Source organism: Erythrolamprus reginae, chromosome 2 (genome assembly GCF_031021105.1).
Source record: "Erythrolamprus reginae isolate rEryReg1 chromosome 2, rEryReg1.hap1, whole genome shotgun sequence".
Taxonomy (NCBI): Eukaryota; Metazoa; Chordata; class Lepidosauria; order Squamata; family Dipsadidae; genus Erythrolamprus; species Erythrolamprus reginae.
Window position 1 is genome coordinate 113,760,273 of NC_091951.1, and position 18,716 is coordinate 113,778,988.

The 18,716-nt window shown below is 37.9% G+C and overlaps 1 protein-coding gene across 1 annotated transcript in view; it reads right to left on the reverse strand.

Moving 5' to 3' along the window:
• The window catches only part of TGFBI (transforming growth factor beta induced), a 52,836-nt gene that overhangs the window by 31,619 nt on the left and 2,501 nt on the right, over window positions 1-18,716 (reverse strand). The window contains exon 2 of the mRNA XM_070739229.1: window positions 12,304-12,402. Within this exon, the coding sequence (XP_070595330.1) occupies window positions 12,304-12,402 (99 nt within the window). The remainder of the gene's footprint in view (window positions 1-12,303; window positions 12,403-18,716) is intronic.

The window sequence follows — 18,716 nt, forward strand, 5'->3', positions numbered from 1 at the left end:
AATCACTGAAGTGAATTTTTTAGAAGATTTAGCTACTTTGGTATTTGCTGGAATCCTACACTGTATTTAATCACTGTTTGGATAATATCCATAATTCCATTATGTTTATTATCTTAACAAGCTATCTAATGTTTTCTCTCATCAAACTCCAATACAAGAATAATACTTCTCTCCTTGGGAGATAGTTTTTGCTTTCTTTGACCAGCCCACTTGGTTAGGAATTGATTTAATATATTTTTTTCATTCTCATGTACCCATTTATATGAACTCATGGCTTTCCCTATTATATTATGAACAATCAGGTAAATAAATCAATGAATGTACCTCTGTGTTGTAAATAAGCACCCAGGCCAACTAGTTATGTTCTAAGGTTCAAAAAATGATCAGTGATCAAACTAATGAGTTGCCTTTGACATATTTAATAGTTGCTGATGAGTTGTTTTTTCTCTATCTTCTAACATAAGACAATATATAGAAATAAAAGTCAGCATTTAAAAAAAAACCTCCTCCATTTTATTATCATATTAGTTTTAATATTGGATTTGTATCATATTGGATTTTGTTGCTGTTGTGAGCCGCTCCGAGTCCTCGGAGAGGGATGACATACAAATCTAATAAATTATTATTATTATTATCATTATCATTTTAAACAACAAAATAAAAGCTAAGCTTTCCTTTTTTCATAAGGAAAAAAAAGCTTCATCTTTCCCCAATATTGGTTAACTTTTAAATCTGCAACTTTTAGAAAAGCAGACAATGTAATCTCAGTGTCAAAACTGCAAAGAAAATAATGTATTGCCTATGGATTTAACCTATAGAATTGACTCAGAAGCAAGTAAGCCATGTTGGATTAAAATGTTATGAAATATATAGGAATGTATCTGTATATGAAATAGGGGACAGTCATTGGATGGCAGCAAATTGAAACTATTTGGCATTTTATGATTTGATCTTTAGCATGTTACAGGATGAAAAAAAATCTTTAAAATAATTAAATTTTGTGCAACAAATAAAAATACATTTTTAGAAACAGATTCTGTTCTGTAATTTCCAAGAAAAATTACCTAGGAAAATCTTGACTCATTGTCTAGAGACAGACATACTGTATATATATTCCATATAGGAAATGTTTTCCTTAAAATAATTTGCTTTCTTTGATGTTTGGAGCTCTCAACACCCCACTGGTACACTTTTCAGTCTCACACTAACCTTTTCTTAAACAGATATACACATTTATATGCCCAATTTGGCAACCAAATAAACTCACCCTTAATAGTCTAGACAGATTTTTAGCTCAATCCAGAATTAAACACACCAAAAAAAATGATTAATGGAGAATTCAGCCACAGTTCAGCATCAAGAATTCCCAAGATAGAATGCTGTTTCTCAAAAGCTTATTTATAGAGAAATGGATGTTAATGGGCTGCTACCAACCAGCCAGAAACCTAATGTATACAAACTTAGAAGGGCAGTCTGAACTCTTCAGTATAAGTGTTTGCTTGATTTGGTGGCTCAACTGCAAATTAATGAGCACAGAGCCTAAGGGAATAAATGACTAAAAAGAAATTGCTTGTCTTTAAGTTGATGTCAGCAGGATTTCACATATTATGGAGACATAAATCTGAGGGAAATATAAACAAAATAGACAGTTGTAGCTCGACATTATTATTCTATACCATCTTTATGGGTCACTATTTAGCTTCGCTTAGATTTACCTCTCTCCCTGAAAAACAGAGGTAGAAAAAGAAAAATGTTGAAGAGCCTCATATGTGTGGAATAGTGCTCAACGTGTAGCAGATTTACTTCTGAAATTGAATTATTTGTTCCACACTGTTTGAATCATTATCCTAGTTATATCACTGGCTGGATGAACAGCAACCAGGAGCCATTCTCAAGATCTGCTTCTCAAAGTGGCATTATCTAGTGGTGAATATTTTTATTAAGTTTGTTTCCTACGAAATAAAAAACATTTCTTTTTCAATAGTAAGAACTGTCAGATGGGAGGGCTGTAAAGCCCTCCACCACTCGAAACAGAATATCCTACGAAAATAGACTAACAATCCTGGGCCCAGAAAGCCTAGAACTACGGCGCCTAAAACACGATTTGAGTATTGCCCACAAGATCATATGCTGCAACATCCTACTGGTCAATGACTACTTCAGCTTCAACCGCAACAACACAAGAGCACGCAACAGATTCAAACTTAATACGAACCGCTCCAAACTTGACTGTAAAAAATATGATTTCAACAATCGAGTTATCGAAGCGTGGAACTCATTGCCGGACTCAATTGTGTCAACCCCTAACCCCCAACATATCTCCCTTAGACTCTCCACAATTGACCTCTCCAGGTTCCTAAGAGGCCAGTAAGGGACGTACATAAGTGCACTGGTGTGCCTTTCATCCCCTGTCCAATTGTCTTTTCTTTCTCTCACTTATCATATATATTCTCTTTCTTTCATATATCCTCTCCTCTAAGTTCACTTTACCCTTATATATATTACTACATGTCTATTTTTCTTCCTATGTATTTGTGTATTGGACAAATGAATAAATAAAATAAAATAAAAATATATACAGTAAGTCTAAGTAATGTTACTATTGCTATTATTGTTCACAGAATATATATGCAGAATATATATGCAGAATAAGCAGCCTGAAAAAAATAAGACACTGCCTATCTCTACGCTAAGCTGTAATTAAAAACTAAGATTGGATTCCTGGTTCTAAGTTATGTTACACCGAGAGAGCAAAGGAATTTTTATGGCCTAAGTTCTTAGCTTAGCTTCTATGGTAAGTCCCTCAGGTCAAATCAAAACTGAGTGTATTTTGTTCTGGAAAAAGGAACTGAAGAAGGATGTGATGGCACACATACTACATATTTGGGTCAGAATCAAGTGGCTTCCTGCTCCATTTTCCTGTTTGGTTTTTCTGTTGGAATGGTATGTGAGAACCAACTTGAAGGAAGAGAGGAAGTGATGTGCCTGACAGAACAATCAGACAAGAGAGGGAGGAGCCCATAGTTGCTTAATGGTCAGAGAAAGAAACCTAGGAAGGACCCACCCTAATTGATCAGACTAAAGAGACAGCAGGGAATCTGCAGTAACAGACTTGCAAGATTCTATTAATGTAGTCTTACAATAAAATTAAGTTAATGTAGTCTTACAATAAAATACAATTAAAATAACTTAGTTTACCAAACCAGCTCTCCCTTACCAAACACAAACTGGAGAAATGTATGCAATTGGATGAAACTGGATGAATAGAATACAGATAGTCATGGCAACTCTCCTGTACATAGGAAGTATGTAAACTAAACATTCTCTTACAGCCATGAGTAAAATCTCAAAGAATGTAAGGATGCTATCATCCTAGCTTCAACATCTAGTTTTGAAAAACTACCTAATTAACTAAACAGGGTTCTTCTTTCACTGTATAGTTAATAAAATATTGTGATATCACTTTAGTTGCCATTGTTCTTAAATCAACATCTTATCCAAACATACTGACAGTAATACAAACCTACTCCTCCACGCAATCTAATTCCAAATAAAACATTCATTCTAAAATTGGGAATATCCCAGGAATCCCTGTTCTTTATTAAAGTAACAGGGCTACGCTAATCCTTATTTTTTATGTATATTTTTACCTCAGATTCTGAAATTTCCTGCTCCACCACCCACCCACCTATAGGCCTTTGTAGGTGTTTTTAAAAAATACAAACAACCCAAAACCCCCAAAGCATCCCCTTAGTAAAAATATTCCCCTCACCCCACTCCATATCACTCTAGTCCAGTGATGGCGAACCTATGGCACGGATCCCAAAGTGGCACGTGGAGTCATATCTCCTGGCACACAAGCCGTTGCCCTACCTCAGCTCCAACGTGCATGTGTGTGATAGCCAGCTCATTTTTGGCTTGCACAGAGGCTCTAGGAGGGCATTTTTAGATTCCAGAAAGTCTCTAGGGGTGTGGGGGAAGGCTTTTTTACCCTCCTCGGCTCCAGGGAAGCCTTTGGAGCCTGGGGAGGGCAAAACACAAGCCCATCAGAAGTTGGGAAACATGCCATTCAGAGGGCCTCCAGGGGAGGGGAAAGCTGTTTTCACTCTCCCCAGGCATTGAATGTGGGTGTGGGCAGTCGCACATTCACAATAGTAAGCATAAGTGCTCTTTCGGCACCCGAAGGAAAACAGTTCCATCATTACTGGCCTAGTCCATTGCATTTATAAAACGTAAGGATTCCTTTTCAAACAGATTAAGCATAACTCTTCAGGTATTATAACAACCAGTGCAAGGAAAGAATTGTTCAAGCAAGAAAGAAGGAAAGTGGAACAAAGGAAAGCTCAATTATTTGCCATTACTGATGGTATTTATAAGAGCACAAGAGTACAGCAACTAGTAGACCCTTATCAGAGTAAGACAAATGAGGACTAAGCATCAACAAACTCTGAGAAAACCTTTGAATAGCAAAATGATTGCTCACCTTACAAAATCAAAACACACCAGAGATAACTCTGAACTGTCAAGTGAACCAGAGCAATGTTTCCCAAACTTGGCAGCTTGAAGGTATTTGGACTTCAACTCCCAGAATTCCCCAGCCAGCATTCACCTTCAAGTTGCCAAGGTTGGGAAACACTGAACCAGAGGACACATAGATTTGTAAGAAGTTTTATAATCAGACAGTATCATGATATTTACCTCTCAAGTTTCCTCAGGTCTATTAGCTAAAGAGAGAGCACAACATCTGGTGACAGAGGGGAGAAATGCAATGACATTATCCTCCAAGCAAATCAGAGGTTTGGAAGAAAAACAAAATCAGCTCATCTTTCTTTGATGTTATAAACAAACATTACAGTTCTATCTTTACCTTGGAAACATAACATTTTGGGAAATAGCCTAAAGGCATTCAGTATTAAAGAACTGCACATTTAGCTTCCTTTTCTATCCCAGTCCAAGAACATCTTGTAAATAATAACATCCCTTATTTTATTATTGTCTCAGTTCTTCAAAATACGTGTAGTTTACCTAATGGCAGTTAAAATGCTTTGTGACAGAAGAGATTTGAACCCACATTCCCTCTATGTAACTTATTATACAGCCTATGCTATAATTATCATCATAAATATATTATTCTTTGCAGAGGTTTAAAACTGCTTCTATGATAACTTTTTATAATCAGACTTGGTTTTCCCCACATGCAAAACTAGGAAGGTGGCAAATATTTCTAATATTATCAGCTGCATTTGTGCCAATAAACTAGCACTTGACTCAATGGGGACTTAAACAGGCTATTACATCTCTGGATACTGAAGCCAACTTTCTGTATTAGAGAAAAATGAAGATAGTGAAAGACGATATTTCAAAAACAAGGATTGCAATTTTTAAATAAAAATAAATACACTCTCTACCAAATAATTAATTACATTCTAATATTTAACAACAACAACAACAACAACAACAACAACAACAACAGAATTGGAAGGGACCTTTGAGGTCTTCTATTCCAACCTCCTGCTTAGGCAGGAAACCCTGCACTACTTCAAGCAGGTGTTTATCCAACATCTGCTTAAAAACTTCCAGTGTTGGGGCATTCACAACTTCTGGAGGCAAGCTTTTTCATTAATTAACTGTTCTGACTGTCAGCAAATTTCTCTTTAGTTCTAAATTACTTCTCTCATTGTTTAGGTTCCACCCATTGCTTTGGAGAATAGGTTGACTCCTTCTTCTTTGTGGCAACCCGTGAGATATTGGAACACTACTATCATGTCTTCCCTGATCCTTCTTTTCATTAAACGAGACATACCCAGTTCCTGCAACTGTTATTCATATGTTTTAGCCTCCAATAATCTTTGTCGCTCTTCTCTACACTTTTTCTAGAGTCTCAATATCCTTTTTGCATTGTGGCGACCAAAACTGAATGCAGTATTTCAAGTGTGGACTTACCAAGGCCTTATAAAGTGGTATTAACACTTCATGTGATCTTGATTCTATCCCTCTGTTAATGCAGCCTAGAACTGTGTTGGCTTTTTTGGCAGCTGCTGCACACTGCTGGCTCGTATTTAAATGGTTGTCCACTAGGACTCCAAAATCCCTCCCACATTTATTACTGTTGAGCAATGTACCACATATACTGTGCCTGTGTGTTTTGTTTTTCTTGTCTAAATGTGGAACCTTACTTTTTTCACCACTGAATTTCATTTTGTTAGATAGTGCCCATTGTTCAAGGTTGTCAAGATCCTTTTGTATTTTGTGCCTATTTTCTTATTTGGGATAAGTTTCCTTCCCTTTTGTTTTGAAGAATTAGTTCTCTAAAAACAAAGCATTCCAGCAGCATTAACTAGATCCCAATTTTTAAATCCGAAGTGCTCTACTTTTTTCAAAGAGTGACCTTGGATTTTTAATCATTCCTGAGGGACCCATACATGATTTATGCCTTTTCAAGAACCAAGTGAGTTAAATACTATTTGAATCAAGCTAAGAGAATTCAGTCACTGCAAATACAGCAAGGAAGTGGGATTAAGTAGGTATTTAGATATCAGTAAATCAAATGTCAAAAGCTTTGAAAAGTCTAGAAACTTGATACCAGAAGCTTGATAGGGCAGATGTTGGATTAAAAATATCTCTCCATCTTACTGACACTCTAAAAACCCTAAGAAGAAAATCAGAACAATTTAAACAACATAATATTCACATTTTCTCCCATTAAGTCCCTTGATACACTTTTGCTATTGTCAATTCCTATTAATAATCATGAATATAATACTTTCCTTAACATTGTGTTCCATTGTAGCTGAAAAAATCATAGAGATGCAACAAATTACCTCTGTAAAATCCAGGAAGAGAGGAATCAATCAAATATTTTGAGATTGGAAATTCACAGAGTTGGAGGGAGGGGTTGTTTGTTTGTTTTAGAATTAGGAAAGAATCTTTTATGGGAAATAGCAGGTTTAAATGATTAGGAATAATTAGCACACTTAAAAGAATCATGAGGAGAGTTTGTTGTAGTGGTTATACTACAGGCTAGCAATCCCAGAAGTCAGTGAGTTCTAGCCTTGCCTTAGGCACAAAGCCAGCTGGGTGATCTTGAGCCAGTCATTCTCCCTCAGCCCCAGAAAAGAGGCAATGGCAAACCATTTATGACCAATTTTAAAAAGGAATTATAAGTAATTATTGTCATAGTAGTCTGAAAAATGGCTCATGACACAATATAGGAATGAATTAGAAAAGCTTCCTTTGCTTTCTCTGTTATCTTTATTTCTACATCTTATTTTATTTATTTATTTATTTATTTACTTACTTACTTACTTACTTACTTACTTACTTACTTACTTACTTACTTACTTACTTACTTACTTACTTACTTATTTATTTATTAGATTTGTATGCCGCCCCTCTTTGTAGACTCAGGGCGGCTAACAACAATAATGGGCTTTCCTAAATATGCCCATGTTACACAAACACTCCGCAGTGTGCATTGGTTGCCGATCAGTTTCCGGTCACAATTCAAAGTGTTGGTTATGACCTATAAAGCCTTTCATGGCATCGGACCAGAATATCTCCGGGACCGCCTTCTGCTGCACCAATCCCAGCGACAGGTTAGGTCCCACAGAGTTGGCCTTCTCCGGGTCCCGTTGACTAAACAATGTCGTCTGGTGGGTCCCAGGGGTGAGGAGGGTGGGGGCAATTCTGATCTCTGGGGGGAGTTGGTTCCAGAGGGCCAGGGCCACCACAGAAGGCTCTTCCCCTGGTGAGTTACATCTCCTTTTTGGGAGATATCAAGGACTTTCAGAGACTTTCTTACAATATCTTTGTTGAAATCAGAAAGTAGTTTGCACTCCTCACACAAATGTGGTTTTCTGGTAAAGATGAACACAAGGAACTAAGAAAAATTTACATCCGTGTTTAAAATAGAATAATGATCCAATCCTATCTATATATTGTTTACATGTCATCATGTATGTATTCTTTTCAACATACATATTTTAATTATAGATATCATGAAATATGAATATGAAAAAATATCTTGAAAAACTTGCTTTAATCTGAGTCTACTAGCCTGTTACAAGTCTTATAAGCTAGTCATGTTTGGACTTGCTTTAGATAGGATTGAAAGCTGTGGATCTTACTAATATTTTGTCTTTTGGTAAATTGGCATGAGTACTTTCACCAATTTCTCAGAACTTTATTATTTTTATCTTTATTGTCCATGAATGTTGAAAGATTTATTTGATCTTGATACAGTAGTACATGCATATGATAGAAAGACCTCAGGATAGGAACAATTGCACATAGAATCATAGCTTCTATGGAAGAAGCTGTTTCAGCTAACAACATGGAAGACTACAAAATAAAGCATCCCTAAAAGATGGTAGTCCATGTTCATCTTAAAATAAAAAATGAACCCATCATTCTTCTGAGTAATTGGTTCTATTTAAGTATCTCCCATTTCAGTGTCCAAAGCTTAATGTGTCTGTCGTCTCTGCTTGTATGTCCAAATTTAGTATATTGCTACCACTGAAGTCTCCCAATGGTTTTCTCAACCTTCTCAGTTTGAAGATGGGTGGAGTTCAATTTCCCAGGATTCCTCAACCAGCATGCTGGCTAGGAAATTTTGGGAGCTGAAGACCACGCATCTTCAGGCTTCCAAGATTGAGAAACATTGGTTTACAGTTAGCTTCATCTTCAGTTAAAATGTTTTTACCATTCATAAACCATATATAATGAGGCATGGTGGGACAGTGGTTAGAATCAGTGGTGGACTCCTACTAGAACGGCTAATGGCATGCAATTGCATGGCTAATTGCTCTGGTGCGCGAGTGAGGGATCGAGCGTAATTTTGCTTCCTGCACTTGTACAAGTAGCAAAATCTTGCATGGGGACGCACATGCGCGTGTGTTTCAGTGAGATTTTTTGCTTCCCTGCATGCAGGCAAGTAAAAAACCTAACCAAAATGTGCATCCCATATGCGGGAAGGTGTGGGAAGCAAAATTGCACTTGATCCTGCACTCGTGCGCCAGAGCCATGGAGCTGCATGCAATTAGCCATTCTGGTAGGAGCCCTCCATTGGTTAGAATGCAGTGTTGCAAGCTAATTCTGCTCACTTTGTCAAGAGTTCAATCCTGGTTGGCTCAAGGTTGACTCAGCTTTCCCTCCTTCTGAGGTTGGTAAAATGAGGACCGAGATTGCTGAGGGCAATATGGTCACTCTGTAAAGAGGGCTGTAAAACATACATAAGTCAAAGCGCTATTACTATGGCTATATACTATATTTTTTTGCAGTATAAGATGCACTTTTTTATTCCCTTAAAGGAGTCTGAAAATTTGGGTGCGTCTTATACTCTGAATGTAGCTTTTTTGGGGGGAAGCCTTTCTTTTTCCTCCCTAACTAGGTGCTAATGATCTTCCCAGTTCTTATCTTGCAGGTTTTTCATTGTTACCCTCCCCAAAGAATGTTTTTCCAGCCCTAAGTCTTTGCAGGCTTTTTTTCATTGCTCTACTTGCTCTGAATAAGTTTCTTTCCAACCCTAATGAGGTGCTAATAATGTTTCCAGCTCTTATCAGCTCGCAGGCTCTTTCATTGTTACTCTCTCCAAATAAGTATTTTTTACTCTAATCAGGAGATAAAATAATGTGCTGAAGCTGATCAGACTAAGGACGCTAAATGAATACCTGGTAGGCAGATTTTTTTTCTCCTATTTTCCTCCCAAAAGACTAAGGTGTATCTTATACTCTGAAAAATATGGTAATACATACATAATAATTCTTAATACTTAAGTAAAACTCATAATTTACAGTGTTTTTATAAAAAAAATCATCACATTTTATTCTGTAAAATAAAGATTTCTCGTTTGGGGGATCAGTATATATAAGTGGAAACTGGAATCTGCTAAAGGGTAGCAATTCTGATTGACAACTGCTTAAAATTGGTGGTGGAACAAGAAATAAGTGGTCCAGAAATGTTTTTAATATATTGGTGATTAATGTGCTTTAATAAGCGTACTGTTATTATTAACTGTTATCACCCAAGTAAGGATTTGCCACATATATATATTTTATCCTTTTTCATTGGATCATGTTGCATTGGTTAATAATTGGAAAAGAGATGCTGCCACGGAATTTGGTCATGTTCCAGTTATATTATCAATTACAAAAGTTATTCTATTTTTTTCAAAATGGTATTTAGAACATTCCCATATGTTTTTTCTCTTAGAATTACATAAATCTCTGCCATTCAGAACAAGTTCCATCTTTTGCATAAAATATGCAAGTCTAGCCATCCCTTATTAATATTTTCTTCAGGCTAAATATATCCAGGTTCCTTCAATCACTTCTTATGGTAACTTCCCTGGACATTTACCAATTTTTCGTTGTACTTTGTCAAATGTAACATCTATAATCAGTTAAGGTTTGACAAAGATAACATAAAAGATGAGAACCTACTTCTCATGATCTCACCAGTCTTACTCTGTTCCTATAGTCTATGATTGAATTTGCTTTGTTAAAAAAACCATGCTGGCTAACATTCAAGCTACAACAAGGCACTCAAATTCTTTTCATCTATACTTTTGCCAAGTTTGTTCTCACCCATCCCACCTGCTTTTTATCCTTTTGTTGCTGAATGTTGGACTTAAAATGTATTCCTGTTTAATTTCATCTTGTTAGTTTAGACCTGTCAGGATCATTTGAATTTTGATTATGTATTCCCTAGCACTGATAACCCTTGCCAACTTTCTGTCAGCTACCAATTTAATAAGCCAACTACCTCTCTTGCTTTCAAATTCTGTGATCAAATAATGGAAAGGCAAGACCTAACTTAAGTCCATGGGACATCTTTTCAAAATTTCCTTGCAGGTCAGCACAAAGCCAAAAAATAAGCGTTTGTGAGGGTCATTGTTTAATCAATTATAATCTACCAAACAACAGTCCTTTCCAAGATACACCTGAACCTTTTGTCAAACATCACTTTACATTTTTGGCAAACCATTTCTGAGTGGCAGCCTCACCACAAAAACCAGACCAGGGCTAGGAAGGATAAGGCTACTTTTATTGAGAGTGGCTACAATAACAGAATCTGGCAAATCTGATTGTGCTTTTACCTTCTCATCTAATACTCATATGAATTAAGAAGATGTCTACCTGTGACATTTCTTTGTATTTCCTGCTTGTTTTGGATTCAGATTTTTCTGCCTTGTTGCTTTGGTAATGGATTTCATCTATTATATGTTAAGATTACGTCCCTTACTCTCTAAATTAAACATTGGAAATCATAAGACTGTCAATATTTTTTTTTTGATACTGTGTGTTCCCAATCAACCTCCTCTTATAGCTCTTCTGATTTAGAAAAAAAAAAGGAATAGGGCCACTATTTCTTTCCAGAGAAAAGTGCTATATTTTGGAATTCAAAACCCCCATAATGCCATAGTGCTGAGGCTTTATCATAAAAGTGCATCTCAAATGCAAAAGGGTATAATCAAAATCTCCAAACCGTCCAGAGTTGTCAATATAGTCTTTACAATTCTCCAAACACTGCCAGCAGCAAACTGCAAATGTTCATGAGATTAATAGAGATTATTAAATCAGTGCAGAATAATTATCACTAAATTGACTCCATTGAACTGCAATTAATTTTTCATACACACACACACACACTATATATATATGTGTGGTGTGTGTGTGTGTTTTATATATTTATTATATATTCTCTGCCTTACAAGGCAGAAGCCCCAGGATCAAATCCCAGTAAGGGTACCACTTTGCCAGCCCTACTTACTTGCAACCATTGATGTAAAAACACACACATGCTTTTGCTCTAAGACACTGGTCCCCTTAAGACATATTTTTCCATTTTCTAACTTCTGTTGATTTCATCTTACGTAGAAATGTATTTATCATCACAGGTGATCAACCTATAAATTACTCTGGCGAAGTTAACTCTCTGGATCTTTCATGATACTTGTATTTATCTCATCTCTCAAATTCCAAATTTATCTGACCTTGGGGAGGATACACCTTTCTCAGAAGACTAGAAGACTTTAGCAGAAGACTGGCAGTCAGCCAGCCTGTATAAATTCCTAACTGAGTGCAGATTGCTTCTTCCTTCCAAGAGTATGCATCAAGGCCATTTTTTTTCCACAGGAAGCTTTCGGCTATGCTCATTGGGTTTGCCAGGGCAGACCTCAGATTGATTTGCAGATATCCCTCATGGGGCTGAAGAAGTCAGGAAGAAAACCTTACTTCATTATTCATTTGCATGCCTGTTGAGCACAAAAAAGAAACTTTCCCCTTTTTAAAAAATCTTACTTACGTTGATTTTCCACATATTTTCTTTTGGTACCACAGTTTGCAATTTGGCATGTATTTCTTGTTGGTTCCGATGAGTTTCAGCACAGCACATACATTGGGGCTACAAATCAAAGACAAAATATTATTTCTTAATTTCTCAATTCACAGCTTAACAATCATACATGTCTTGAGAATACATCAGAAATAAACATTGTAAAGATTAAGAAATGTATTATTGTTGTCATTGTTAAAACTTCCAGGAGATAGAATATAAAAGAACTATTGTAAATTCAACTGGAACTTGACATTAAAGCAAGTTTGGGACTTGTATTCCTCTGAATTAATAATAATAATAATACATTTCCCCTTCCGACAATCATAATAATAATTTTAAATGCTTAAGTTAGAACAGTATATTTTCTATCAATGCAGCTAGCCAGTGTACCACTAAATATCATTGGTTATACTGCCTGCACACTCTTACAACCATGATTCAAGATGTCTCATGTGTGCGTGGTTGGGAAAGCTATTTCAAGTCATGTCTTGATGATAAGACTTCATGGTAAAAGAGCCGAGGTGGTGCAGCAGGTAGAGTGCAGTACTGCAGGCCACTAAAGCTGACTGCTGACTGTAGATCTGTAGATCAGCGGTTCAAATCTCATCACTGGCTCAAGGTTGACTCAGCCTTCCATCCTTCCAAGGTGGGTAAAATGAGGAGACGGATTGTGGGGGCAATATGCTGGCTCTGTTAAAAAGTGCTAAGTGTTGTAAGCAGCCCCGAGTCTAAGAAGGGCGGCATTAAAAAATCAGATGGATGGATGGATGGATGGATGGATCGATGGATCAATGGATAGATAGATAGACAGATAGACAGATAGACAGATAGACAGATAGACAGATAGACAGACAGATAGATAGACAGACAGACAGACAAAATAAAATAAATAATGTTTTGATGATAAGGCTGGGTTGTTTGATTTACAGTATATAGCCTTTTATCTCAAATTCCCTAGGCAAGTTACAGCAGTTAAAAGCAATACAAAGATATAAAACCATGCAACAAATTTTATAATATAATCTGCACCAGAGGTATTCAAAACTATCCATACTCCACACAACTGTGCAGACTTTATTGCACATCTGGTCCCCTATTCTGGGTGGCAATTTTATGTCTTTAAAGCAGAGGTCTTCAAACTATGCTACCCTGCCAATACTGGACATTGATTCATTTTGATTCATCGACATTGACTAAATCAGTGTCATCAATCGATTACAAAAGGCAGCTTTACTTGGAACAGCTTACAGCCTGAAATGGTTAAACAACAACATCTGGCTATCCTAGGCCCTTGGGATGCATTTGATGAGGGGACAAAAATGTTGTCATTATACTAATTTTTTTTTTTTTAAAGATACAGATAGCAGATAGCAGTCAATCTAAGTTAGTTTAACAACATAGGAATTGGCATATTTATTGAATCTGGTCCTATATTTATTACTGGAAATGCTACCAAGGTTGATGCAAGCCACCATTGAGTTAGAATGGCTTTTATAAGCAAAATAAGAGGAGGGGGGACTTAGTTTCCATTTGCAAGGAGATAATATCACAACAGTAGACCAATAAAATTGCTGGACAGCCTTCCACACTCTGGGAGGTTGGAGTATAACTCACATCATCTCAACACTTCCATTGTTTTGAAGAGTGGGAATTATGATCCGGCAACTCCGTCTACAGTTCACAAGATAAAAATCTCAATGCAATTCTTAGATAAACAGGCTATTGAAAGGATTAACATAACTTGCTTGAATTACATTCAAAGCCTTCTAAAAGCCTTTTATCTTTGGCGTATATCAACTTGATTTGTTTCATCTTTGAGTTCAACATGCATCTCGAACTTTAATGCTATCTGTACCATTTGATTCATGAGAATACACATTTCAGAGGGGGGGGAATGAAACCAAAGATTCTTTCATATGTAGGGGTAGTCCAGTTGATAAAAAATAGATAGAATGGCTGCTTCAAACAGCTGGTTCTAGGTGGCAAGGAAGAGCAACCCAGAATTATTGTGACTGTACAGCATTGTTACACTGCGATGGGTGGCCAGTTGTTTGAGACTTTGTCCCTCTGAAGCAAAAATAATTTAACTGACTAAGATCTGGATTTCACTTGTTGTGTTAACACAGAAAACAAACATATCTTGTGTCAGGCCTAACTACAAGTAACACAGATACACATCTATAGGTTAGCGGCATCTGGATCTTTGGTTTGTTTGATTTCATTTTCTCTGTGGCATTAAATAAAAGGTTGATATCTATGACTTTAATGTATAAAATCAATAAACACTAAGTCTTCAAGCTCTGTCTCAGAAGAGCACCATAAACAGAAACTCACAAAATTTGGGCAGATGATACAAGCTTATGAATGGACAATAATCACTATGTTTATGAAAGTTAAGAGGAGTAGAAGGGAAAGAGAAATAGAGAATGTGGATGAATTATCTTTGGAAGAGCTATGAGTTTTTTGAAAGACTTGTCAAAACTGTAGATACCAGAAGAGAAACTAAATTGGATGGTATATTCCTAACCCTTAAGTTCTACTTTCCACCCATATGGCATATCTCGAGTGACTTAGAATAATTTAATATCATGTGGCCAATTATCCAGAGACAGGAAGCAATTCATTCTAAAATGGGAAACTTGGCAAAAAAATAATAATGATAAAGATGACAGTGAGGATTATGTGTACACATACAAATGTATACATACACAATGTTTGTGTTAAATATCTGGTTTGACAAGCAAGTGCCTGTTTAAATTGAAGAGAGGTTACCGAGCTTCAAAATCTGACTGAAAGGGAACACCCTTCTGGAAAAGCCAAGTCAGGGATTTGGCCAAACTTGCAAATTTGGATAATAATAATTGGAAAAACCCAAGAAACGCTATACAATTTTGATAGTGCTGAAATATACAACTGACAAAATGAATCAGCTGGATCTATCTGACTTCTTAGAAAGAAAATATGCTAGCACAAATAGTTGAACACTGACAGTTAAAGAACACATTCTCTAGTTTAACCTAGAGGCTACTATCACATAGAAACTGAAGTTCTGCTCAGATTTTTATTATTATAGATGCAAAATCCTTGGAGTAGATCTGGAAATATTTGTGACAATGGTCCACCTTAGCAAATACTCTTTGTCTCTGCACAATTATAAGAGTCTAGAAATGAAAGAATTGGGGTAGTGATCCCTAATGATTAGGAACTACTTAAAGCCATCCTTCTTAGAGTGGGGAAAAGGTGGGTGATGCTGTCAAGGGAGGAAGATAGGCAGAGAAATTTGTATATAATTGTATATAATCTAAGAGTTAAAGTCCACACATCTTGAAATAATGATGATGATAATAATAATAATAATAATAATAATAATGATGTTATTATTGTTAATGTTATTATTATTATTGTTGTTGTTGTTGTTATTATTATTATTTTATTATTATTTATTAGATTTGTATGCCACCCCTCTCCGAAGACTGAGCGTCTCACAACAACAAAACAGTACAAATCCAATGATTAAAAGCAATTGCCAAGATTGGGAACCCCTTAGAGCAGTGATGGCAAACCTTTTTTTCCTCAGGTGCCGAAACAGCGTGGGCACTTGCTATCGTGCATGCGTGAGTGCCCATGCCCATAATTCAATGCCTGAGTAGGGCGAAAACAGCTTCCCCTGCCTCCTGGAGGCCTTCTGGAGGCCAGAAATGGCCTGTTTCCCAACTTTTGGTGGGCCCAGTAGGCTCATGTTTTGCCCTCCCAAGGCTCTAAAGGCTTCCCTGGAACCTGGGGAGAGAAAAAAAAACCCTCCCCCATCCCCCTGGAGGCTCTCTGTAAGCCAAAAACACCCTCTCAGAGCCTTTGTGCAAGCCAAAAGTCAACTAGCTGACACACACAGGCACGTTGGAGCTGTGCTAGGGCAACTGCTCGTGTGCCAGCAGACATGGCTCCGTGTGCCGCCTGGAGGGGCACCTGTGCCATAGGTTCGCCATCACTGCCATGGAGTATTGATTGTAGAAGACAGAAAGTGAATAGCATTTGAGCCTAATCCATGGCAATAAGGGTGGCAAAATTCTTTAACTTTTTTCTTTTTATTGTTTTAGCAGTTTAGGATTATGCTTTATAATTTAATCTGACCATGACTAGTTTAATTGTATTGTATATCTGTGAATCAGGAAGAGTACTTTGGCATAGTGACAGGATAGAAAGGCATACATACATACATACATACATACATACATACATACATACATACATATTGCGCATGCCTGTTGGACAGGAGCAGTATTGGGTAAAGGAAAGAGTTAGTTTTCTGAAGTTTTCTGACCAATGCCCGAAGCAGTAGTGACCCACTGGTGACGTCACAGTCGGTGTCGATCCGTGGGCACCGCCATCTTTTTTTCTTTCTTTTTTTTGAAATTTTAGCGAATTTTTCTCTGTTTGGATGGCTTCCCTTCTTCCACTGCTTTAAAAAGAGCTCTCCCACCCACCCACCCATCCCCGGCTTAATACTGATCTTTATTTCTTCACCTGAAGCACAGTTGATCAGCTGTGCTCTGGGCTGAATCCTGCTACTGAGCATACACGGAAGCCAAATTGCACAAGGGGATGCATATGCAAAATGTTGTAATATGAACCAGTGATGAAGGTAAGTGGAACCCACCCCATGTCCAATGGCATTTTTCGTAACATGAACCAAACATCTGTATCATAAGGCAGTCTTATGGAAATCACTGTCACCTTATCTCCAATGTTTTCCCCATTGCTCAAAGAAAGATAAGGGAGGCGATCAAGCACAATTGAACCACAAATATGGTTGGGTTTTGATTTAAGGATTCCTGTGTCCCGTCCGAAAGGCCAAGGCCAGGGCTCAATCTTCTGAGACTGCTCCTTCTTGTTTCTGCCTTTTAGAACAGATATGGTACTTTAAAAGGAAGAGGAGGGGAGGACAAACTGGTTTCTTGTTACTATGGGGCAAAAGACACCTTCTCTTGAACAAGGACCTCACTCAGGTATACAGAGTCTCTTAAAGCTTTCTCAAGGCTTTGTTTTAAACATTAACCCTCTCACAGGACTTGTGGAATTTTTTAAAAAAAGGAGTGAGTTACGAATATACTTTGTGGATAATGGAAAAAACATTGAGCCAAGTCACCTCTGAAATTGGCATTAAATTCGGTAATCCATCGGGAAAGTGTAAACAAAGACTTTCCATCCTATAGTGTTGGAAGATGAGCTCCAACCACAGAACGCTTCAATCCAGCCATGAGTCACCTCCAGGAAATCCTTTCACACCTTTGTGCAGATGTCCTAACCCTTTGTGCTACTATCCATCCTCCTCCTCCTATTCACTGCACTAGTGCTTCCTATGGCTAGTCAATGGGACGGTGCAGACATTGGTAACAAATTAGAAAATTGTGCCTTTATCCAATTTTTTCCAGTGTGTAATTTTTGCAATGGTAAATAAAATGGGAAGGAATCCCAACTGGGGAGCAGGGGGAAGGGGGAGGAGAGAGGTATTGCCAAAGCACAGCAAAGCAAAATACAGTGATCCCTCAATTTTCGCGATCTCGTTCTTCGCGAAACGCTATATCACGATTTTTCCCACCCGATGACGTCACTCTCTTCCTTCCTTTCTCATCTTTCTTTCTCTCTCTCTTTCTCTCTCTTGCTTCTTCCTCTCTCACACTCTCTTCCTCCCTCTCTCATCTCTTTCTTTCTTTCTCTCTCTTTCTCTATCTCCCCCCCTCTTGCTGGCGGGCGGCGGGCGGGCGAGCGCGGGCATCAGCAAGGAAGACCCAGGGAAGGTTCCTTTGGCTGCCCAGCAGCTGATCTGCTCGGCAGCGCAGCAGCAGCGAGGAGCCGAATCGGGGTTTCCCCACCGCCCACGCAAAGGGGAAACCCCGATCTTCGTCTGCTCGCTGCTGCTGCGCTGCCGAGCAGATCAGCTGCTGGGCGGCCGAAGGAACCTTCCCTGGGTCTTCCCCGCCGCCCACGCAAACTCCACCATCTGCGCATGCGCGGCCATGAAAAAAGGGCGCGCATGCGCAGATGGTGTTTTTACTTCCGCAACCCTACATCGCGAAAAATCGATTATCGCGAGGGGTCTTGGAACGGAACCCTCGCGATAATCGAGGGATCACTGTACATCTTTAGTCTGTAACTGTTGTTCATAAAATCATACATCACAATGTACTCCCTGTTAGCGACTGCTTCACCTTTAACAACAACAACACAAGAGCACACAATAGATACAAAGTAAATGTAAATCGCTCCAAACTAGGCTGCAGAAAATACGATTTCAGCAATAGAGTGGTCAACGCCTGGAATTCACTACAGGACTCTGTTGTTTCCTCCCACAATCCCAAAATCTTCAACTTTACATTATCTAC